This window comes from Dermacentor silvarum, chromosome 1 (genome assembly GCF_013339745.2).
Source record: "Dermacentor silvarum isolate Dsil-2018 chromosome 1, BIME_Dsil_1.4, whole genome shotgun sequence".
NCBI lineage: Eukaryota > Metazoa > Arthropoda > Arachnida > Ixodida > Ixodidae > Dermacentor > Dermacentor silvarum.
Genome location: NC_051154.1, coordinates 89,409,753 through 89,433,718, shown reverse-complemented (window position 1 = coordinate 89,433,718; position 23,966 = coordinate 89,409,753). Strand labels below are relative to the sequence as shown.

Below are 23,966 nucleotides of genomic sequence, written 5' to 3'. Positions count from 1 at the left end.
CAATAAGTTTACGGAAGAACGATTCCATGAATGTAGGTTTTGATGCATCACAGCTGCGTACATATCTTTGTTAAATGCCTTTCAATGTCCCTACATTTACAAAATGAAACCACCTGCCTCTTGCATTGTGCCATGGTGCCACCTTGTGGACGGCGTGATCAACTAACAGGCAGTGGACCACAGCAACAGCAAGTAGGTACGCAGAGTGAAGCGAGCTATGCTGAATCTGTGCTCTGTTTATTAGCCCCATGCCACATGAACGGTTTCCTCTTAGCTTCAATTAACAGAATTTTGCCCCCAATTTCATTCTGTAAACAATGACTGAACAACCAAACTAAAAGACTTGCCTATGGACAAGAGGAGCAGCTAGCACACAGTGGTTAGCACATCAGAAATTTGAATACCAAATACATAGTCAAGGACTAAAAAGGTTATTTTTGCAATGGCAGTTTCTATTTTGCCATTCAGTCTCTGTACAAAGGACTTCAGCAGTACTTCTGGCCACCCTGTTAAAGGTGGATCCTATGCTGCCCATTCTCTAACTGCAATATTGGCAGTGCTGTTTCAAGAAACAGCTGTAGTTTGCCTACCCAAACAAAATTTTATGGCCCTCTGAACTACCCAGATACTATACAGACTGTTTCTTCTTTAAAGTGTCACTGCTAATATCTATGCTAGATTAAAGTAGGCAGTTGGGCATCGGTTGAAACGAACCTAGTAGCCAACAAGACGGCCAGACCTTAAGTAAAGAATTCTATTCTGGGTAAGCAACAATTGCAAAACATTTTATACACACCTGTCTTCAGGCTATCAAATGACAATGGTTCAAAGCACATTCCATGCTACCATGAATTGCTCAGAAATGCTAGCTCACGGGCCCCACTGACAGAATGGCAATGACACAAAGTTCTCATCCAAAACATTGTTTGAACCCCCCTGCTGCACAAGTGACCAGAGCTGCCTGCTTCATCCGATTTGCGTACTGCCCTCTGGCAAATGGTTGGTACTTGCCAAATTGTTTCTGACACTTAACACTGGGGCAGCACGCTATAGTCATACAAAAGGTGGATAAGCTAGTATTACAGATCTTATTATCTATATCAGAACAATCATCACAAAGCGAATCCCAAAAATTTAGCAAATGTTGGCCCACTTTCCGTCAATCCTGAAGACGCTAATCATTTGCACCTTGTGAAAGCACCTGGTACTTCACATTAAACTGTCTAAAATTTCTCCCTTTATAGAGTTTAAAATGGGGCCTTACCATCAGTTCAGACAAATACTGAAGCAAAACAAAAAAATAAAAAGTGTCTTAATTTAGCAAAAATACTTCGTCATCAGTACAAGTCTGTAATAAACAAAATCACAAGAATAATAAGATAATATGCACAAAACTTACCAAAATATTGTCAGGCTTGATATCAGCATGTAGGATGTTGCATCTTTTCAGCAGTTTGAGGGCAAAAAACAGCTGTTGACTATAGGACCGCACAGCTTTTATATGCAAACCAACATCTTTGCCATACTTCTTCAGAACCTCTCTAAGGTTCATGCTGGAAAACAAGATCAACTCATTTCATCTTAAAGCAGAATATTAATACACTCTCAAAGAAAGAGTGAGCAATACGTTGAGCAGGCATAAGCACTACAAATTATCCAAAGTGACAGAACACTGCAGTAAGCAATTACGAGGCAAACACAGTGGTGCAACAGCCAAAATAGGATTTGGAGCAATTTTTGGAGCAGGAAAATCTTCCTTTTGGAGCAGGAAAATCCAAATTTGGAGCAGGTTACGGGGAAAAAAATGTTTTGGAGAACTAAATCCCCAATTTGGAGGAGTTTCACAAAGAACGCTTACTCATAAAATGCCATAAAATTTACTCCGCATAATAGACGCACCCCCCAACTTTGCATTGGATTTCTGGGGGGGGGGGGGGGGGGGAAGTGCGTTCGTTAAGCAAGTATATACGGTAATACACATTAGCAGTGTAGGTGAGGGCGAGGGCGCGATCAGAAATCGTTCGGAGCGCGCGTTAAATTTCGCCGCGCACGGCTGACCTAGGCTGCGCCTGGCGAAATTGAACGCGTGCTCCGAACAACGACCTCGATCGCGCCCCAGCAGTGCACTGCACGCAACTTTTCCCGCCAAACACGTGGAAAGTACACATGCATTTTTTCGCGAGTGGTTCCCTTTGGTTTTTTTTTTTTTGTGATGATAAGTCGCGACGTTCCAGCAGTAGTCGAAACATGCAGCGACTGCTTGACAATCTTTTAGCGTTTCGGCGGTGTACAGCGAAAATCGGCACCGTTTCATTACCGCGGTGCCTGTTGCCGCATGGAACTTCGCGAACCCTTACTAGTTTTGTGCATTGCGTCGCCTACAAAGCTCACGCCATCAGTGCCGAGTGGCTTGCTGTACTGTACAAGTGAGTTTCCCGTAGAGTATTCGCACCCGCTCCGCTCGTGACCGCGTGCACAGATACGGCGAGGATCTCGTTGAGCCAACGCGGCAATGGCGAACTGCTTTCGTTACTGCAAGCCACGCGCACTCCGCGTCTCTGCTAGATTGTACTGCATAAACACGCCGCACTGCAACCAGCAGCGAAAATATTCTTCGGCGCCCACCATCAAACACACCAACGTCTCGTCTGGGCACTTTAGATCTCGTCTGCGCTACTGGTACTGTAATGGTGTGTCAAGCTGCAAGTTGCCAACGCGGCCTTTATTTCCTGCTAAAACTACCGTAACCGAGAAATTTTGCGGCCGGTTGGGCGTTCTGGCACAGCGTGGCGCTATTTCAACATATATCGCGGTTTTGGCGCAGCGTGGTGCAAAAATATGAAATTGTATCAAAATGGCGCAATTGGTGCAGCTGTTGCACCCCCGCAAACATTACTTTCAACTGTTTATTTTGTGAAAGCGTCATCAAATATCTAGCCTAAAGAAGTGCATGCACAGTTGCAAAAACAGAAAGCCAGAAGTAAACAAGGATGTGAGTAACAAGATCATGTGGTGATCATGCACACATCTAAAAATCATGTCCGAATTGAACAGTTCAAAACAGAAAGGTCACTCACTGATGCACCCTACCCTTTGTTTTTTCTTTCTCTCTCTTTTTTCGTTCTTTAATGGAATTTTTCCAGTATCAAGCAAGCATGCCCACTCCAGTCTTTGCCAAATCTTCACTTCTTGAAAAAATACCTCGCAACTGAATGACTTGACATGTGCAGTGTGTATATACACACATTTTTTTGCACACACAACAATGAATCAATGAACTTGAATTTGAAAAAGAAAAAAAAAAGTACTGCATGTATTCTTTCATGTTTTATCATCAAGAAGTGGAGGTCATAGGCAAAAGCTTGAAGAAGAACTTGCATAAGCAATATCTTTCTCACATGAGCTTTGAATGGAGCTTCAACCAGTAGTAGCCGAACTAGGACCCACCAAGTTGGTACTTCGGACTAAACTATCTGGCACCTGCGGTATCTATACTGGCTTAGATCAAGTATTGCTGCAATTAATATGAAAGGTTTGTCCCTTTCTAAATGGTGATGTGCAGAAATTAAAACTGGTGCTCAGGATATGGCAGCTGGTGGTAGATAAAATTGAGCTGCAAAACAGTAGGCACTGAAGTGTCATCAGCATCTTTAAAACGTGCTTAACAAGAATATTTATTCTTCTAGTTCTAGAAGGAATCACAAAGTAGAAGGCTACTCACCTTAGTGGCTCAAAAACAAGGCACAGATGTTGTTTGTGAAAGAAATGCCTGAACAGCCGAAGACAATGGAACTTGTCATCAGGGTCAGCATCATTGAGACGTCTCAGCATTTCGAGTTCCTTCAGCCCTGTACGGTGCCTGTAAACATTTTTATTTTATATAAGATCTCTAACAATGCGAAATGCACAATGGATAAAGAGCTCTGAAATTATTTCTTTCACACAGTTAAATTGGTACTATGTATGATTTAGTAGTGACTTTGTCCCATAAGATTTTGCCTGAAAAGGAAAACTTTCAATGGTTTGTTTATTAAAACAAGCTATAGCCAACTATGCACTGATCTTTTCAGTCTAAGATTACTTAAAACGGATCCGTCAGTCAATGCCTAAGTTTACCTGCATCAAACACTACTATGGGGTGCACAAAATTTCAAGTTTCAAATTTGAAGTAAATAATGGCCAAATACACTGCTATTGCCTCACAAGTTATTGGTACTACAAAAATATGTGGGTACTTAGGCTCAACAAAGCGCTATTCACAGTAGCGAGCCTCTAAAGTCTCAGGAAAACCTCAGTGGCCATCGTTCATTCTTTTTCTGCCAAAAGGAAAGATATAATTGCTACAATTGCCAACACTATTAAGATGGCCTTGTGTGCATTTACATGTAAAAAAAAAATGCATTTTGCCATCTCATATTCATGGTTTCGAGAATAATCTACGAGATGGTTTCGAGAATAATCTACATCCGAGAGATTTGCTTCTTTCTATTTAATTAAACATTTTTTTCATCTGTTCACAATTGCACCGGTAATCACTAGCAGCAACCACACAACTCCGTCTTCATCGTCTCTAGTCTGCTAATCCTGGTCTTTCTGGTCTTCCAGCAGGTTTTATCGGCAATAGACGATATGCGAAAACCCATAATCACATAATCACGCTTTCCCACACAGCTACCTTGCCCTAACCAATATGGCCACGTTCCCGCTATAGCAGCGCTGTTAAAGCTGAGACGCACGTTTTGAAAGCTTGGACGGTGCAGGGAATGAACGGCGGCAGGAATGATGTCACCATCCCGCATGTTGACACTTCAATTACAATTCTAGCTTGAGGTCCGCCATCTTGGTTGCGTCAAAGGCTTCGACGTCAAAGGTGTGTGGTGAAGCGCACTTGCAGGTTTTGCATATCTATGAGTGCGAGATCACACACACATGCTAGACTGATGACCAAAGTAGCAGCATTCAGGTCTACGTGTGGCTCCTGTGTGTCTGAAAAAGCAGTCGGCGACTGTACTCAGCAACTTGAAAAGGCACTGTGCCAGCCACTGTGCCAGCCATAATGCCAAGCTGCCAAGCCAATGCCAGTCCCATGTGATCATACCAATCACACGGTTGTGTACTACAGTATAGACCACTTATAACGTAACCGCTTATAGTGCAGGACCGGATATAGTGCAGTCTTTTCAGACTCCCATTAATTTTCTTATAGCACTCCATGTATACACATATCACTTATAGTGCAGTTGCGGGAAACGAAATACTGGTTACAGTGCGGCTGCCTGGGAGTACAGAAGTCAGCGGAGACAGCGAACGCTCCCCTTAAACGGGCGCCCCAAGGAGTGCTCGAGGAAGAAAGAGAGACGAAGTGGAGGAGAAGGGCACGTGGTGCGAACTAACAGCCAGTGAGGCTGAAACCAGAACCTTCAGTGCGAGAAAATATCACGGCACTCATAGTGAGCGAGGGCCACGAAACTGCCAACGCCGGCCGACGCTCGCTTCACGATAACGGCAGTAAACGAAACTTCAGGGAGGGAACGGGCGGCGCCGGCACGGCACGGTGAAGGGCGCACGCGGAGACCGTGGAATGTGAGGGAGGAGGGCGGCAGGGAAGCGGACTTCGCATCAGCAACTCCGCCGCTTCGGTGGCTCCCCTCGCCCTCCCTCGTAGCTCCCTCACTTTCGACTGTTACCGTGCGCGCCCGCCGCCGTGCACACGCCGCCACTCCAGCCGGCCCGGCGCCAGCTCCTCGAAGTTTCGTTTTCTGCAGTTATCGGGAAGCGGGCGTTTACCGGCGTGGGCAGCTTTGTTGGCCGGCCTGGGACAGCGCCGCTGCTTCCCTCTGCACGGTAGCCGCAGCGTGCAAGGTCAACACATGACTAAAAAGTAGAGGAAGCATAAAAGAGAAAGAAGGGTTCACTGCCATTTTCTACGCGTGGCTACGGTAGCGTGGCTGAGACGTTGGCACGTACACGCATGTTCCGGCGCAATGCAGAATTGGCGACCTTGCCATTTGAGAGAGGGTGAAATTTCCCGCCGCGTTTTTATTTCTTTTTCTTTTTGTTTTGTTTTGTTCGCGCGCGACATTGAGGGGTCTCTCCTAAGCTTTTACTCTATGGCGATGCCGGAGTAAATGCCAGTCGGAGGCGCCGCCGCGTGATTTGGTTCGAATTAAGATTCGACTGTAAATTGAATGCAAATGTTCTAGCCGCATTCCTCGACTGTCGCATACACGTGGCGGCTCGATGCACATGTTTTGCATGTGTGCGGGCCTTGAAAATTGTTGCTTTGGTTATAGTCCGGTACCACTTATAGTACGGATATTCGCGACTCCGGCGACTTACGTTATAAGCTGTCTACACTGTATTAGCCACTGTGCAAAGTGCATGTGTGTAACTTGCTATTCTCTTGTCACGCATTAAGACAGCAAGGAGCTGACAGGCCATCAAAATTAGCAGAAGAACCTTTGATCACCCACTGGCAAAAGGTCATATGTTTGCTCTACATAGATGTGATCACAAATTTTCTTTGACAATATCAGCATTTATGCTCATAAACACAGTACACTTCCGTTAATTCTGACTCCGATTAATTAAATTTTTCAGTTAGTATTTTGATCCCAACCGAAGGTTCAGGCAGGCGTCCATACATTTTTATGGGCATAAGCTTTTGTTATTTCAATCCTTAAATTGGCCTTTGCCGGGTACTTCAACCTTAACTGGACAGCAAGCATATGTCTGACCCCAATGGTGACCCCAATGGTGACCCCAATAGCAACCCCTTTTAGGGCAGAGTCTCTCTCGGCAGAGCTTAGGGGACAGTGAATGCGTTGAACTGTTGTGATCTGGCTCTGCAGTTCGTGGTTCGGACTCGGGCATCAAACACAGGGTCGCCAGCCTACGCCGGAGTGCCTAAAACATGGTAGCTGGCCTGCACTATTCTGGGGCATCGCACTAAGCTGACTAGGCGGACACACGCCGTCGTCCGTCTCTGTCGCCAAGAGTTGCTTGTGGGTGAGGAAATGAGGTCGGGAAGTTAAAGAAAACGAATAGGTTTGTGGCGACGTGCTCTCCGCAACGTTTCTGCGCAGCCTCCACCTCGTCATAGTCAACCCCGGCGAAGCACGGCTGCATGCTGCACAGCGTGTCCGATATGAAACACCGCCACCACAGCGTCACCGCCTACCGCCGGTGACGGAGAAGCTACAAAAGCCGGCTGCGAGGCTTGAAAAAGACACTTTCCAACCGGACCCGTGAAGCGCCAGTACAATCCCCTGCTGCTGCTGCTGCTAAGGCAACAAACCACCGTCCTTTTTCTATGTTGGGATTTGTTCTTCAGCCAACACTACATCCCACAGGTTTATTTTACATATTTAGAACTCACAAGTGGCTCCATGGATATGGGAGCACATTCCATGTCTGAGCACATAATTTCAGCGACATGTCTTGAGCAATGTCAGCACACACACTTCAGCACACACACTTCAGCACACACATGCCAGCACACACATGCCAGCACACACATGCCAGCACACACATGCCAGCACTCTACACTGTACCCAAGATCAAATTTTTAAGCCCTCATTTTCCCTAGGTCACTAGAAAGGGAATTCGATTACTCTGTCCCGGCCAATCGGAAGGGTCGAAGTGTTTGCAGCACTCCACCCATGACATCGCACCAACTTGCTGGATTCCACCTCTGATGTTGTAAAATTGCTCAGCCTACTGTCAGAGCTAGCCTAGCCAGTGTCATCGCCGTTGCCACCACAAGATGGAGACAGTAGTTCTCTTGCAGCATGACGGTGACGATGCGCCACTGGCAGTCTTCGATTAATCGAAGACTACGACAACTCATTCCAAAGGCACCATATTTATTCGAATCTAGGCCGATAGTTTTTTTCAAATAATCATATACGAAATTCTAGGGTCGGCTTAGATTCGAGGATTTTAAAAAACGCACCAGTTTTTAACTGAAAATGATAAATATGGTGCATAGTTAGCGCCATCTAGAAAAGTCAGTATTGTAGCCGCTACTAGCCGTGCCAGTAGCCAACTGAAGTGCACGAGGGACGTCGCCATTTTTACCTGCGTAGTATTGGTAGTATCGGTATGGTGTAGCATCAGCGCACGATGTGGCGTTATCGTAATGGCACCAAACAGGCGATGCCACTATAGTGCCGCTTTCTAACAAATACCGTATTTACTCGAATCTAACGCGCACTTTTAACACGACCCTAAATCTGCGTTACCATATAGCCGTCGGCATTTTAAAATGGCCGCCTCGCACGCGCGTCGAGTCTAGCTGCTAGCTACCGTAGCATGTCGTAGCTTCCTCCGTGTGCTTAGGCAGTCTACCGTCTTGTCTTCATGTTCTCTGCGTCTGCTCTATCAGCATGAAGTACCGAGTTCATCATGATGCCATGTTTAAAAGGAAAGTGATCATGTGTGCGGAGACGGACGGAAATCGGGCCGCATCACGGCCGTTCGGAGAATCCGAAACTTGCGAGCGAGACTGGCACAAACAGAAGGAGAGGATTTCCGCCAGCAAAGCAATGCTAGTACACTCTAGCAATGCGGAGCGGTTTCAGTGGACCGAAACAAGACGTAATCTGCAACGATCCACTTCGGCGATGCGATTGCCTTGGCCCTATTTTGAAAGCAATCTGCAACAGGGAAAGTCCGCCACGCACCATGTTTTCGCCGCTTATAGGTCGCGTTAAAGCGAGAGGCATGCTAGTACGAAGGTCAATTCGCTCGCCGCACTTCGTCTCCAGCGTTTTGACAGCTCATTTCCGCGGTGAACGAGCGAGATGTGTTCATGTTTGCTTGTGCGCGCTTGACACCGTGCTTGTTAATTTATTTAATAAGCGAATGTTTGAAACTTTATACAGCCGATAAAACTGCTATCCTTAATTCGTACAGCGGTCTACAAATTTGCTATCGCATTGGAAGCATCTCCTTTCAGGCGAAACTGTGACTTTTTTTATTCATCGCAACTTCAGTGCATCGGGAGGAAATCTATTTTTCCAAATGACAGAAAGTTGTATTTCTGTTTGAAAGCATGAGATGCGCGGTACTGTAAAGGACTTTTTTTTGTCACGGAAAACGGGTGCGCGTTACAATCGAGGGCGCGTGAGAATCGAGTAAATACAGTAGTTGTGCTGGCCGTAGAGGCATCGTCAAACGTTCAAGCTGGGCAGAACTTCAGCATCGATAAGAAAAACGTCTGCCATTGGAGGGGGCCACGGGAGATGCTTTTTGCGTGCGCCGCAACGAGGATGGCATTTACCCAGAAACATTGATCGTGCGCTCTTTCAAAAAGTGCAGCATCTCTAATGCACTTGATGGTACTGAATATAGTGCACTGTTTGAAGATGTCAGCAGTAAGGAAGATAGCGACGAGGCTAGCAGCAATGGTGACATAGAATAAGCTTGGAATGTTCATATTTAATAAATGCTGTTTCATTTTGCGAATGCTGTCCTTGCTTTTTTGTTCGGCCTACATTTGAGGTAAGTTATTTTTTTTCTGGCTTCGAACTTTTGGGGGGTCGGCTTAGAATCGGAGTCGGCCTAGATTCGAGTAAATACGGTAAGTTATTTTACATGCCAAGCTGGCAGCAACAAGTCATGACATGTGTTTTTGGCATTCCAGAGAATTACAGGCATTGCAGGAGGAATTACAAAAGTGGTCAGTCTAGGTGTGGGCCACCATCCCATTTTTGATTATGTAGTCCTTGGATGATAAACGCGGAGTATCAAACATGCAATGGATCGTATGGAAGACGTGTTTCATAGACAGTGATAAAGTGCGGTCCGAGAGTGATGACGTTGAACATTAGGCATAAATAAATTTGCATAAGGTAAAGTTTGCTGGTTTTACCTTTTTATTTCACTAAAAAATCGGTTGATCATTAGATTTTCCTTTGTTTATGAACTGTATTGTCATTTCTATCGCAGTTTTCTACGTTGAACCCATAGAAAGTGCATTCGATTTGGGGGCGTGTCAGAATTGGACAAATGCTGCCAAATAAAATCTGCAGTGTGTTCCGACATTTTTTCTGCCTCTTGTTTAATTCGATCGGCCGAGAAATTCGATCAATTTCATCAGTCTGGCCAGGGTCACATTAACGAAAGTCAACTGTATCAAATATAACGAATATTTCTGGGTCAGATACAACTTCATCGATGGGAGCCAAACCAACACTCTCTGCAGAGGATGTGGTTCAACTCCCTGTGGCAGCAAGTTGTTTTTTCATCCACTTTCATTTCCCTTTAGCTTATTTCTACACTCCAATTAAAACAACAAATAATTTTCCCGTGCTTTCCTTGGCTTCATTATCTGTTGGCTTCATATGGTTGTAACTAACAAAAATCGAGCACCTCAATTCCCCTCGTTCTTTTTAATTTCACACTGGAGTTCACAAGTGATCAAGAACTATAAAAATAGAATGCTCATCAAGTAAAATGTGCCTTTACTCACATGACTTCATTGTTCCGTATAATCTTCACAGCAACATCCTGATTTCCTCGTGCCATGTCCCTTGCTCGCACCACATTGCTGAAGACTCCTTGACCCGTGTAGCCATAAACAGTATATCGTGTGTCCAGTACTTCACCTATACGGACACCTGGACAATGAAAAAAAGAAAAATGAAAAAAACGAACACTGAATTAGCTTCTATCCCCAATTTCCAGGTATAAGAGCACCATTATGGCAAATCAGTTCTGCGGAACCCCACAAGGTGGAGAAATGTTCACGAAGGGAAATTTGTCATCCACCCAAACATAGCATGAAGATACAAAGGAAACCCATACGGGCTTTTCAGAAAGAAAGCTTCATAGTTGAGGAAAATTTCTTCCTAGTCCGGGATTCGAACCTGGGACTAAAACCTTTCCAGGGCGGTCACTCTACCATCTGAGCTAACCAGGAGGCCCGCAGATCGCAGCGCGAGGGCGAATTAAGAACTCGAAGCACAGGGACACTGAATATGGCAAATCAGTTCTGCGGAATCCTGCAAGATGGAGAATGTTCCTAAAAGGGAAAATTGTCAATCCACCCGAACGTAGCATGAAGCTTTGTAGCTTCACGCTAGCACTTTTGTAGCTTCGTGTAGCCGAGATGGGCGACAAATTTATCAGTGTTCCTTCAGTTTCACTCTCTAGATATGGCTGTGTGACAATGAGTTGGGTTGCATATATTTCTTGCTCTCTTTGGATCTGTGAATTCGAGCAGCCAAATTATGAGAATATTCTCACAAAATAAAATTAGTTGCGAGTTAGCAACGCCCTGAAATTTCTCTTAATAAAGTTCTTTCCTCCTTCTTTCTTTCACTTCCTTTTAAGCCACAAACATTGACAACAAAACCCTGAAGCATTTGACAAACTTACGATAATAGCCCTCTGCATCATCCCAATTGTCTGTAAGGTTGGGATTTTCTTGAGCTCGTGATGATATCTTCTGAAATGAGTTGGGACTCTGGAAGGAGAAATGTTGATCGATAGGTTATTGATCCAGAACTAAAAATAAAAAAATAAAAAAAAACGCAAGCTTTTATCACCAGGAATGCTGATCTGAAATGCTCAATTCACTTACAGAATAATTCTCAGCAAACATGTCCTCCGAGAACATATCCAACTGCTTCTTTTTTTCTTGGCCTAGAAAGAATTTAATGAAGACTGATCAACTGTGGTAGCAATAACTGACTCAGAGCTCTCATGTGAGTAAACAAACAAGAAGCTTCAAATAGAACCAACATATATTACAAGATGTAGTGATGGCCATTAATAAGCAACATAATAATAACAATATCGTATTTTTGGTGTCTAAATCGCACCTTTTTACAAGTTTCCCGCCGCACCCCTCCACTGCAACCCTTCCAGTACTTTTTAAGATAGTATTTGAAAAAAAAAGAAAAATTGGTATACCGGTCACCTTTTTTGTGTACAATATATTTATCATTATGTACAGTAAAACCTTCATAATTCGAACTCGGTTAATTAGAAATTTCGGTTAACTTGAAGAGTTTGAGTGGTCCGTTATTTTCAATGCAAATTCTACCGGACAATTTGAATAACCCGCGCGGCTCTATCCGGATAATTCGTACTTCCGGCCGGCACCAACGAGCGACTCTTAGGTTAAGGGGGGACGTGGCTTTGAAAATCAACTTCCTGATTTCTTCATGGATTTTGATGAAAATTGGCACAAATGTTTAGAATGTCTCCCTGATACTTCCATAAAAGTTTCAGAGTGATACCTTGAGAACATTTTATTGAGCAGAATTTTTCTCTCTTGAACTTTCTGGAGGGCCTGGGGAGCTTAAAAAACATGATGGAAGGCTCGTCGAGTATTGACTGCATAGCTCAATGCGTGCTGAAGGTCGTGACAGTCTTACTTTTTTTTTTTCGCAACACAAATTTTTGAGAGAGTCATTTTTCAAGTTACCTTTGCACCAAGTACACTTTCGGGGTGAACGAATAGCCATGCCATAAATTTATAAAAAATCAAGATAAAAATGTGAGACTGTCTCGACCTGCACTGTAGTCCAAGGAACGTGACAAAAAAAACAGAATCAAAATAGGCTAAACGGTAACGAAGAAATCAGCTCCAGAAACTCAGCAGAAAGGCAAAAAAACAGTTTTGAGAAAACGGCTCTCAAAGTTTCACCTTCTCTTCAGTTGTCTAAAACGCACCAAATTTGTAATCTTTGATGTGTTTTGTGATGTGGGGCTTCTTGGACATGTGGCCTCTGGTCTGTTGTGCCTTTGTTCTGCGTTTTTCATGTTTGTATGGCATTCTTTACTGCTGCTCTACAAAGAGCATGGTGCATGGGTTTCAAACCAAGTGAGGTGCAGAACTATGTGGGCATAAATATACAGTAGTTCTAGCGTTGTACCTGCAGACTGCCTCATTGATAGCAGTCTCTAGTACAGTCAGTGAGGCATTGTTTTCTTTTGGTAGAATCGACCATGTTACTGAATGAAGGCTCTCAGCAGCGTTCTGGATCATCTTCCATTGACAATAGCTATGGATGTTAGGAGAGCCACTGATAGATAGGCAGCAATGCAGCTGCTAGGTGCTTTCCAGCCTGTACTTTTGTATCATGCCTCACTTCTGCAGCCAGGTGTCTGTGCCAGCCCAAGTGGCCTAGTGAATAGAGCTCATGATGAGGTTCTCTTTATGAATTAAAGGGGTGGTATGATAGGTATTGTTACGAGATATCGTAGCATTACGATAACAGAGTCGGCGCGCGATGTGCTAAGTCGCGGGTCCGAGGTACCGATGTGCGAAATGCCTGGTCGCGGGTCCGCGGAATCGACGCTCGACGAGCTTAGTCGCGCAGTCCGAGGTGCCGATGCGCGAAATGCCTGGTCGCGGGTCCAAACGCTCGGTAAGCTCAATCGCGCAGTCCAAGGTGCCGACGCGCGAAATGCCTAGCCGCGGGTCCGAGGAATAGACGCTCGAGGTGTCGACACTCCATGAGCGATGTGCCGACACGCGAAATGCCTAGCCGCGGGCTCGAGGAGTCGACGCTCGAGGTGCCGACGCGCGAAGTGCCTAGGCCGCGGGTCCGAGGAGTCGACACTCGATGAGCGATGTGCCGACGCGCGAAATGCCAAGCCGCGGGCTCGAGGAGTCGATGCTCGATTAGCTTAGTCGCACAGTCCGAGGTGCCGACGCGCGAAATGTCTAACCGCGGGCTCGAGGAGTCGACGCTTGCGGTGCCGACGCGCGAAGTGCCTAGCCGCGAGTCCGAGAAGTCGACACTTGTTGAGCGATGTGCCGACGCGCGGAATGCGTAGCCGCGGGCTCGAGGAGTCGACGCTCGATTTGCTTAGTCGCGCAGTCGGAGGCGCCAACGCACGAAATGCTTAGGCAAGGATCCGAGAAGTCCGCGCGCGATGTGCTTCATCGCCGAGTCGGAGACGCCTACGCGCGAAAGGCTTAGCCGCGTGTCCGAGCATTCCGTGCCCGAAGCTCGGTCGCGAAGTCCGCGTCACCGATGCTCGGAATGCTTAGCCGCGGGTCTGAGACGTCCACAAAAAGCGGAATCGGTCACGCTACTGCGATGTCCGCGTAGCGCCCGCTTTAACACTCGTCTAGATTACGGAAACTGTCCGGAGCTCGCGAGGAGACCGCAACAAGCGGAGCAGACGACGCCATCACGGAGCGAGCACCGGACCAATGGCGAACTGCGCTGGAGTCACGTGGCGGGCGCGGCCAATCGGTGGCTCCGGCACGACCTTCAATCATTTGCTTTTTGTGTGCTTGTTTCTGTATGGAGGAGATAACTGAAGCGGCAGATTTGAAGACGGAGAAATGCGCTTTCCAACGAGACCAAGATGGCGGCGCTCGGCTGCGCCGTTCCGGAGATATCGTGGCTTGAAAAACGCCGTTTTTTCGCGATTTCCGTGCAATTTTTCGGCACCTTCGCTGATACAAGAATTTTTTTAGAGCACTTCTACTTGGTTTTCAGTGATGATATTTCGGAATCAGATAGAATAAGAGTTACAGAAACTGAAAATGTGATTTTCAAAAAATCGATTTTTTAGCCATTTTTCGCGATGCGAAAGCCGCGTCCCCCCTTAAGGCGCTACCAACTGTCGCTGACCGATTTTTCGTACCTCATGGGGACTGAGAAATAATCCGAAGAACTTGTTCAGCCAAAAAAATAAAATTTACTAAGCTTAGAGCGGCTTAAAGAAGTCTCTAATAATGCCCTGCCTCATACTACGCTAGGAGGCGATCAGACTTGCTTGGATTTGCACAAGAGTAAACGTCTCTGTATACAGTCGACAAGAGCATCACCGCGTTGACAATCACCACCTACGGAGTTTGCCATGGAGATCGAAGAAACGAGCTTCGCACCACTTGGCTCTCGCGAAGGAACAGGAGGTGGCACCGATCACACAAATGCAAAGCCGCACAAGCACCCACACAGATGCAACGTCTCCGAGAAACATGTGCTCAGTGGGCCCACCACGTACAAAATAGCAACCGAACTTTAGAAGAAAAAAACAGATCCCGCATTAAGTGACTATGAAGACAGTTCTGATCGAAAAAAGAAATAAAAAAGAAAAAGTGCCGTACCCTAGAGCGTTTTGTCAGCCAAGGAAGAGCGGGCATGGCCTCCAAGACGAGTAGGTGCGCTCTCAATTGATAGCGTGCGCCTCCCAATCGGAGGCTATAGACCAGGCCTCTGGAAACCAAGCCAGCAGAAAATCCAACATGGCAGCCTCCGTGATCGAGTACTGTGGCTCCGAACAAGCGATTTAGTCCAGAATATCGAACTTTGGGGCCTCAATTCGTCCGAAAAATCTGTCGCGAAAATACATTAGCTCAATGAGAACCCTGACGGTGCATTTATGAAGTCCGGAATATCCATCAAGTCCGAATTTTTGGTGCCAAGCTCCTGCGTGACCGCTTTAGCAGTGCCAGAGTCCTTCAACTTTGGCGACGGTTATCGATTCTGTGAATGTTGTCCGCAGCTTTGTTGAGTGCAGCGGTGGCGATTTTTATATGCTACTTGTTGTGAGCCAGCTGGGGAACATCGCGCTTGGAGCGACGAACTACCGCGCCAAGCAATGCCGCATGAGCGATTACTTCAAGTAATCTTTCTTGGACATGGAAAATAAAGGCGATTTCTTTTTGCAGCAAGTTCTTGCTTGTTCCTTTTCTTTTTGTTCATTTCACTTAATTAGAAAATCCGCTTAATTTCAAGAATTTTAGTGGTCCAGCAGCCTTCGAATTATTGAGGTTTTACTGCACTCGGTCAGCAGAATGAAACGTTTCAACACATGCTTGTTCCCATCGCATATGTGTCATATCTGTATATACTAGGCGTGCATGAATATTCAATATTTTCAAATATTCGAATACCATTGCCGACGGACTTTTTGGACTCCAAAAATTTGGTCTTGTTGAATATTCCGGACTTCATAAATGCACCGTCCGGGGTTCCTATAGAGCTTATGCATTTTCGCAACCAATTTTTCGGACGAATTTAGGCACCAAAGTTCGATTTTCCGGACTAAATCGCTCGTGCAGAGCCACGCTACCCATTTTAGGAGGCCGCCATGTTGGATTTTCGCCGACTTGCCCAGGCTTGGCTTCCAGTGGCCTGCTCTATGGCCTCCAAGCATGGGACATGCACACGCGCTAAAGCCCCTCTATATAAAAAGTAGCGACACACTTTGAAGAATGCCGCCTCCTCCTCGCACACCCTGTCCGAGGCGGACGCCGCGTCGGTATTGGCCTAATGGCATCACGTGGGCTGTCGCGCCGCCAGGCGCTGGCTGCGTTTGTTTACGATCGCGCTGCATCGCCATTTTCGCCCGAGAAGCGTCTACCGACTGGCGAGGAGCACAACGATAGTGGTGAAACGTGTCGGCTTTCATACATGAGTCATCGAAGGTTCGACAGTTATCCCTAGTGCCTGCGTGTCTTCCAGGACGTACTACACAATTCGCGACACTCAAACAATCAGATTACATAAGCATCGGTGACAACAGACAACGGATAGACGCATTGATAACGTTCGGGAAACTTCCGATACATGCAGATGCGTCCTGCGCCGAGCGATAACGCTTAACGTTTGTTAGCCAGTGAAAAGCGGTCAATGATGAAATATAAACAAGTGCACGTGTCCAAAGCGGTGTAGGTGGCGCCACGGTCGACAAAGGAGCGCGAAAGAAAGGAGAAACGAGGAGAAGGGAAGGTGCAGGAGGAGAGTGTCGCTACTTTTTAGATAGAGGGGCTTTAACATGTGCACCATCCTCTCGTCTTGGAGGTCATGTCCACTCTTCCTTAGCCGATCTAGCGCTCTAGGGGACGACACTTTTTTTCTTTAGAAAGTGTCGATTTAGAAAGCGTCTTCGTCTGCTTTATAATTCTGCAGCGCCTGTTGCAAGGTGTAGCAACACAACGAAGTGTGTTTATACACGATTTCAATATAACGAAATTTCACTGCCACCGTGAAGGAATACCGAAACAATAAATGGAAACTTCTGTGGATGCAGATAGTCAAATGGTTGAATTACAAGTGGCCGTTTTCAAACCATGCTGGGCGACAGCAGTGACTGTCGAAGTGGAACAGCATCATGTTCCGTGTGAAGTCCAAATGCGATAAAATCCTATCACACGCACTGAAATACTTAAGTTCACGTGTATCGTGACGCCATCGGGCTAAAAAGGATGTTCCACATCCGCCCACCATGGTTCTGAGTGGCGCTGGCTAACACTCCTAGGGCTAGATCTAGTAAACATAAATACCCAAGTTAGTGGACGAATTGATGGCCGTTGCTGTAGCACAATGGGTAGTGCAACGCACGCGTAATGCGGAGGTTGCGGGTTCGGCTCCCGCCGGCGACAAGTTATCTTTTCGTCCACTTTCATTTCCCTTTTCTTCATTATTTTCTACATTCCATTTTCAACTATACTTAATTTCCCCGATGCTTTCCTTGGCTTTGTTGTCTGTTGGCTTTATGTGGTTATCACATGCACTGTATGCTTAGGGTACGAGTGAAACCATGCGAGGGTGAGCAAAGAAGGGATCATGGCTTGATGTGCGCTGTCTTCCTGCGTGTTTAGTACTGGAGGTTGCATACTGGAGTTTTGGAGACGTGTGAAGTGAGAAGCAGACAAAGCATTCGCTCCCAGCTTCTGACGCTTTTCATGATAGCATCATCCCACTGCGGGTGACACTATCAGCTGCAGGGGTGGAGTGAACGCGAAAGCGTAGCTGGCTTCGCTTTGTACCGCCGATGTGAAGCTATCGTTGACATGGCATGAAACCTATCTTTCGTCGCCGCCTCTCAAATTCAACAAAATCTTTTTCTCACTCAAATTTTCTTTTTCCAATTGCCCGATAATTCAGAAAATTCTGCGGCCCTCCAGTGCAAGAAAAATACATGGGCAACTGTACGTATCTGCATAAAAGGTTGAATTTCAATATAACGACATTTCGATATAACAAAGCAAATTACCGATTTTACAGACTTCGTTAATTGATGTTTGACTGTATTTCACTGAAGTACAACAGTAAGCAAGTCTAAACAAGGCATTACAATGTACAAAACAACTACGTTTCAAGCCTTGTGCGCAGCAAGAACGAATCTATCGGAACTGAGCACACCTGCAAGCGATTAGGCAGAAAATAATCAGATAGTCACCGCACCCAGGAACTTAACTGAATCGGAAACGTGACAAGCTGCTGCTTCAAAATATTTGTCAAATAAATAACGAAGAGCAAAACACACTAATCTTGATTCAATTTACGAGAAGAATGTCTGGATAGCTTAGAATACATATTTAGCCCCGCTTTTAGAACAAACACAATATACGCTGCTCGCCCCGTTTGGATATAGCTTAACCAGCTCTGAAAGCGCTTTTGCATCTTCACTAAAGCTGTGGCCAAAGCTTCGTGTCGTCTGTCCAGTCACCGTCTACGATATCTCCCGAAAGAGAGGTTTGCTAAGCTGCACCATCGTCATACACATCTATTGTAAACAACGAGGCAACGGAGGCAGTTGAAGCAAGCAATGGACGCGTCACCACGTGATCAAATATGGCAGCGCCACGGGATCACCACGAAAAGGGTCAATAGAATATTCCACTATGCATATTAAACTTGTTCTCAGGGATTCAGACGATCAGGGTTGGCACACACTACACACTTAACTGGCCTCTGAATGCCTACAATATCGCTCTTCAAAAATAGCAAGCGCTGTGCAATACACTATAGCTTCGATGATGACAATATTCCACCATGAACAGGTGGAAAAGGCAGGTTTATTCATCCTTCATTTATTGTTTGGTGCATGACGGCGTTCACCACTGTATCTGATGAAATGCAAGCTTGGCTTTTTAATTCAACACGTAAGAACACAGGCATGCTAGTTTTTTAAATTTATACAGTTGAACCTCAACATAACAAAAACAGATATAACGAATTAACAAATATAACTAAGTAAATAAAACAATTGTCTTTTCGCTATTACAGTGTAGGAGATGCATGTTTATAACGAATATTGGATACAATGAAGCTATTTTTGTGTCATACGCAACATTGTTACAGTGAGGTTCGATGAAGTAAGCAGCACACATTGATGGAGCAAAAAACATGGCCGTCTATTACGATACTCAGTAATGCTGAAATTAAGCGCAACTGTATATGCGTTTTCATTTCGCAATATATTAAAATTAATTATGGGGTTTTACGTGCCAAAACCACGACCTGATTATGAGGCACGCCGTAGTGGGGGACTCCGGAAATTTGGACCACCTGGGGTTCTTTAACGTGCACCTAAATCTAAGTACACGGGTGTTTTCGCATTTCGCCCCCATCGAAATGCAGCCGCCGTGACCGGGATTCGATCCCATGACCTCGTGCACAGCAGCCCAACACCCTAGCCACTGAGCAATTTCGCAATCATCATCATCATCATCATCAGCCTATATTTATGTCCACTGCAGGACGAAGGCCTCTCCCTGCGATCTCCAATTACCCCTGTCTTGCGCTAGCGTATTCCAACTTGCGCCTGCGAATTTACTAACCTCATCATCCCACCTGACTTTCTGCCGTCCTCGACTGCGCTTCCCTTCTCTTGGTATCCATTCTGTAACCCTAATGGTCCATCGGTTATCCATCCTACGCATTACATGGCCTGCCCAGCTCCATTTCTTCCGCTTAATGTCAACTAGAATATCGTCTACCCCCGTTTGTTCTCTGATCCACACCGCTCTCTTCCTGTCTCTTAACGTTACTCCTAGGATTTTTCGTTCCATCGCTCTTTGTGCGGTCCTTAACTTGTCCTCGAGCTTCTTTGTTAACCTCCAAGTTTCTGCCCCATATGTTAGCACCGGTAGTATGCAATGATTGTACACTTTTCTTTTCAACGACAGTGGTAAGCTCCCAGTCAGGATTTGGCAATGCCTGCCGTATGCACTCCAACCCAATTTTATTCTTCTGTAAATTTCTTTCTCATGATCAGGGTCCCCTGTGAGTAATTGACCTAGATAAACATATTCCTTTACAGACTCTAGAGGCTGACTGGCGATCCTGAATTCTTGTTCCCTTGCCAGGCTATTGAACATTATCTTTGTCTTCTGCATATTCATCTTCAACCCAATTCTTGCACTTTCTCGATGAAGGTCCTCAATCATTTGTTGTAATTCCTCTCCATTGTTGCTCAATAGGACAATGTCATCTGCAAACCGAAGGTTGCTGAGATATTCGCCGTCGATCCTCACTCCTAATCCTTCCCAGTCTAAGAGCTTGAATACTTCTAAGCATGCAGTGAATAGCATTGGAGAGATTGTGTCTCCTTGCCTGACCCCTTTCTTGATAGGTATCTTTCTACTTTTCTTGTGGAGAACCAAGGTAGCTGTGGAATCCTTGTAGATATTTGCTAAGATATTCACGTAGGCCTCCTCTACTCCTTGATTACGCAATGCCTCTATGACTGCTGGTATCTCTACTGAATCGAATGCCTTTTCATAATCTATGAAAGCCATATAGAGAGGTTGATTGTACTCCGCAGATTTCTCGATTACCTGATTGATGACATGGATATGGTTCATCGTAGAATATCCCTTCCTGAAACCAGCCTGTTCTCTTGGTTGACTGAAGTCAAGTGTTGCCCTGATTCTATTTGAAATTACCTTGGTGAATATTTTATAGAATACTGAGAGCAAGCTAATGGGTCTATAATTCTTCAATTCTTTAACGTCTCCCTTCTTATGGATAAGTATAATGTTGGCGTTCTTCCAGCTTTCTGGTGCACTTCAAGTCCTAAGGCATTGCGTATAAAGGGCCGCAAGCTTTTCAAGCATGATCTCCTCCATCTTTGATTAAATCTACTGTTATTCCATCTTCTCCGGGCGCTTTTCCCCTGGTCATGTCTTTCAAGGCCCTTCTAACTTCATCGCTAGTTATAGAAGGAGCTTCTGCATCCGGTTCATCACTATTTCGAATGAAAGTAGCTTGGCTGTTTTGGCTACTGTACAGGTCAGTATAGAATTCTTCTGCTGCTTTTACTATGTCATCGAAATTGCTGATGATATTACCATGCTTATCTTTCAGTGCATACATCTTGCATTGTCCTATGCCTAGTTTTCTTTTTACTGATTTCATGCTGCGTCCATATTTTACGGCTTCCTCAATTTTTCCCACGTTATAATTTCGAATATCCCTTACTTTCTTCTTGTTGATCAGTTTTGACAGTTCAGCGAATTCTATCTGATCTCTTGAGTTGAACACTTTCATGTTTTGTCGTTTCTTTATTAGGTCCTTTGTTTCTTGGGAGAGCTTCCCTACAGGTTGCTTTGGTGCCTTACCTCCCACTTCAATTGCTGCTTCTGAGATCAGCCTAGTTACGGTTTCATTCATTAGCTCTATGTTATCTTCATCTTCCTGTTCTAAAGCTGCATATTTGTTTGCGAGCACCAGTCTGAATTGGTCTGCTTTCACCCTTACTGCGTCTAGGTTGGCCTGTTTCCTCTTTCGCAATATCTTGAGGCAAAGAATTTCAGACCGAAATCATCGCACTGACTGGCAGTGGGCCAGTGCTGTCAGCGCCTTTGCAGAGGAAGGGGCAATATGGGAACGCTGTAATGAGAATGGCATTGGATCTAGCTGTGGAAGAAGACAGCGGCAAAGGCGCAAGCAGTGGCACGAGCGCAAGGGGCAGAATGAGAACGCTGCATTATGAGCGGCATCAGAGCCAGCTGTGGAAAATGATGACGACAACGAATGTGCGAGCGTGGCACGAGCGCGTTCGCATGGTTACGCCGTGGGATGCCGAAGCTTAACCCAGGAATGGGCGTCTAAGAGCTGCACTCTAAAACTGGCTATGATATGCCACTACCCACAAAAATGGTAAAGGAAAAGGGCCGCCCCCTCAGTGAAAAGTGACAAAACAGGAGGTGGCAATATTATAACGGCGGGTGCTAGACAAGGCCAGTCTATCACAATGCCAGAATGCATGAAAGTCAATTAAGCTTACAGGCCATGTAACACATCACAACATGGTCCTAAAATATTTCCAAGTTAAATAGTTGGATTTACCCACCTGTGTCCGATTCATTGTTGCCTTCTTGAACCATCATTTGCCGCTTGGCCATAATGGCTGCCTCGAAATCTGTTGTGTCTTCACTGTTCTCATTAATGTCCGACGCCTGAAGAAAAAAATGTGTAAAGTGTTATTATTATACAATGCACTACTGAAACAAGATTTTAATTTGGCCCGAGACATGCTGCAAGCCAGCACTGAGTGTCCGAGCAACACCAGAGCAACATCTCTGCAATGATTAATACAGAATACCGGAATAGAGAATAGATTCTTCGTCCGAGAGCTTCTTGGTGGTGCTGTTAGCATTAGCTCTTAGAATATGGTGGGCTCCATGCCCTAACAGCTAGAACCAATTTTTTTTTCTCTTTTTTTACATATGCAGCAGAATAGCGGTTCTGAAAACCAGCACTGCCTGTCAAAACATATTTCGCAACGAAACTTGTTCTCTCTGAACGAAACTGATATGTGCTGTACCACACAAAACAGCCCACAACTGCATGTTGTGCCATATCCTACAGAAATTAATGCTTGCCCCAAACAGTTACCTAGTTTTACTAGTTGAGAATATAACAGGAGACATTAAAAAAAAAAAAAAAAAAAAGAACAGCCTATATCATACTCTCTGCCGATCCCAGAATAGTGCAGGATGTAGAAGTGTTAGGTAGGGTAAAGTGCAGTGACCATAGGCTAGTGAGGTCTAGGATTTCTCTCAATTTGAAGAGAGAAAGAATAAAGTTAGTCATGAAGAAACAGGCCAACCTAGACGCAGTAAGGGTAAAAACAGACCAATTAACGCTGGCACTTGCAAACAAATATGCAGCTTTAGAACAGGAAGATGAAGACAACATAGAGGTAATGAATGAAACCGTAACTAGGTTGATCTCAGAAGCAGCAATTGAAGTGGGAGGTAAGGTACCAAGGCAACCAGTAGGCAAGATCTTCCAAGTAACTAAGGACCGAATAAAGAAACGGCAAGACATGAAAGTGTCAAACTCGAGAGATCAGATAGAATACGCTGAACTGTCGAAACTGATCAACAAGAAGAAAGTAAGGGATATCCGAAATTAAAACGTGGAAAAGATTGAGGAAGATGTAAAACATGGACGCAGCATGAAATCAGAAGAAAATTGGGCATAGGACAAGACAAAATGTATGCACTGAAAGATAAGCAGGGTAATATCAGCAATTTCGATGACATAGTAAAAGCAGCAGAAGAATTCTATACTGAGCTGTACAGTACCCAGAGCAGCCAAGCTACTTTCATTCGAAGTAGTGATGAACAGGATACATAGGCCACTTCTATAACTATCAATGAAGTTAGAAAGGCCTTGAAAGACATGACCAGGAGAAAAGCTGCTGGAGAAGATGGAATAACAGTCCATTTAATCAAAGATGCAGGAGATATCATGCTTGGAAAACTTGCCTCACGGTTTCAAGTGTACCAGAAAGCTGGAAGAACATACGCCAACATTATACTCATCCATAAGAAGGGAGACATTAAAGAATTGAATTATAGACCCATTAGCTTGCTTTCAGTATTGTATAAAATATTCACCAAGATGATTTCCAATAGAATCAGGGCAACAGTTGACTTCGGCCAACCAAGAGAACAGGCTGGCTTCAGGAAGGGATATTCTGCGATGGATCATATCCATGTCATCAACCAGGTAATAGAGAAATCTGCGGAGTACAATCACCCTCTCTATATGGCTTTCATAGATTATGAAAAAGCATTTGATTCAGTAGAGATACCAGCAGTCATAGAGGCATTATGCAACCAAGGAGGACAGGATGCATACGTGAATATATTGGCAAATATCTACAAGGATTGCACAGCAACCTTGGTTCTCCACAAGAAAAGTAGAAAGTTACCTATCAAGAAAGGGGTAAGGCAAGGAGACACA

The 23,966-nt window shown here is 45.1% G+C and overlaps 1 protein-coding gene across 2 annotated transcripts in view; it reads right to left on the bottom strand.

The window, feature by feature from the left end:
- Positions 1–23,966, bottom strand: part of LOC119432000 (serine/threonine-protein kinase PRP4 homolog) — a 111,924-nt gene that overhangs the window by 33,285 nt on the left and 54,673 nt on the right. For both annotated transcript variants that reach the window (XM_037699455.2, XM_037699469.2), the window contains exons 8-13: positions 22,063–22,168; positions 11,588–11,649; positions 11,383–11,470; positions 10,475–10,622; positions 3,722–3,859; positions 1,400–1,553 (exon numbers count right to left, since the gene is read on the bottom strand). In XM_037699455.2, the coding sequence (XP_037555383.1) occupies positions 1,400–1,553; positions 3,722–3,859; positions 10,475–10,622; positions 11,383–11,470; positions 11,588–11,649; positions 22,063–22,168 (696 nt within the window). The remainder of the gene's footprint in view (positions 1–1,399; positions 1,554–3,721; positions 3,860–10,474; positions 10,623–11,382; positions 11,471–11,587; positions 11,650–22,062; positions 22,169–23,966) is intronic.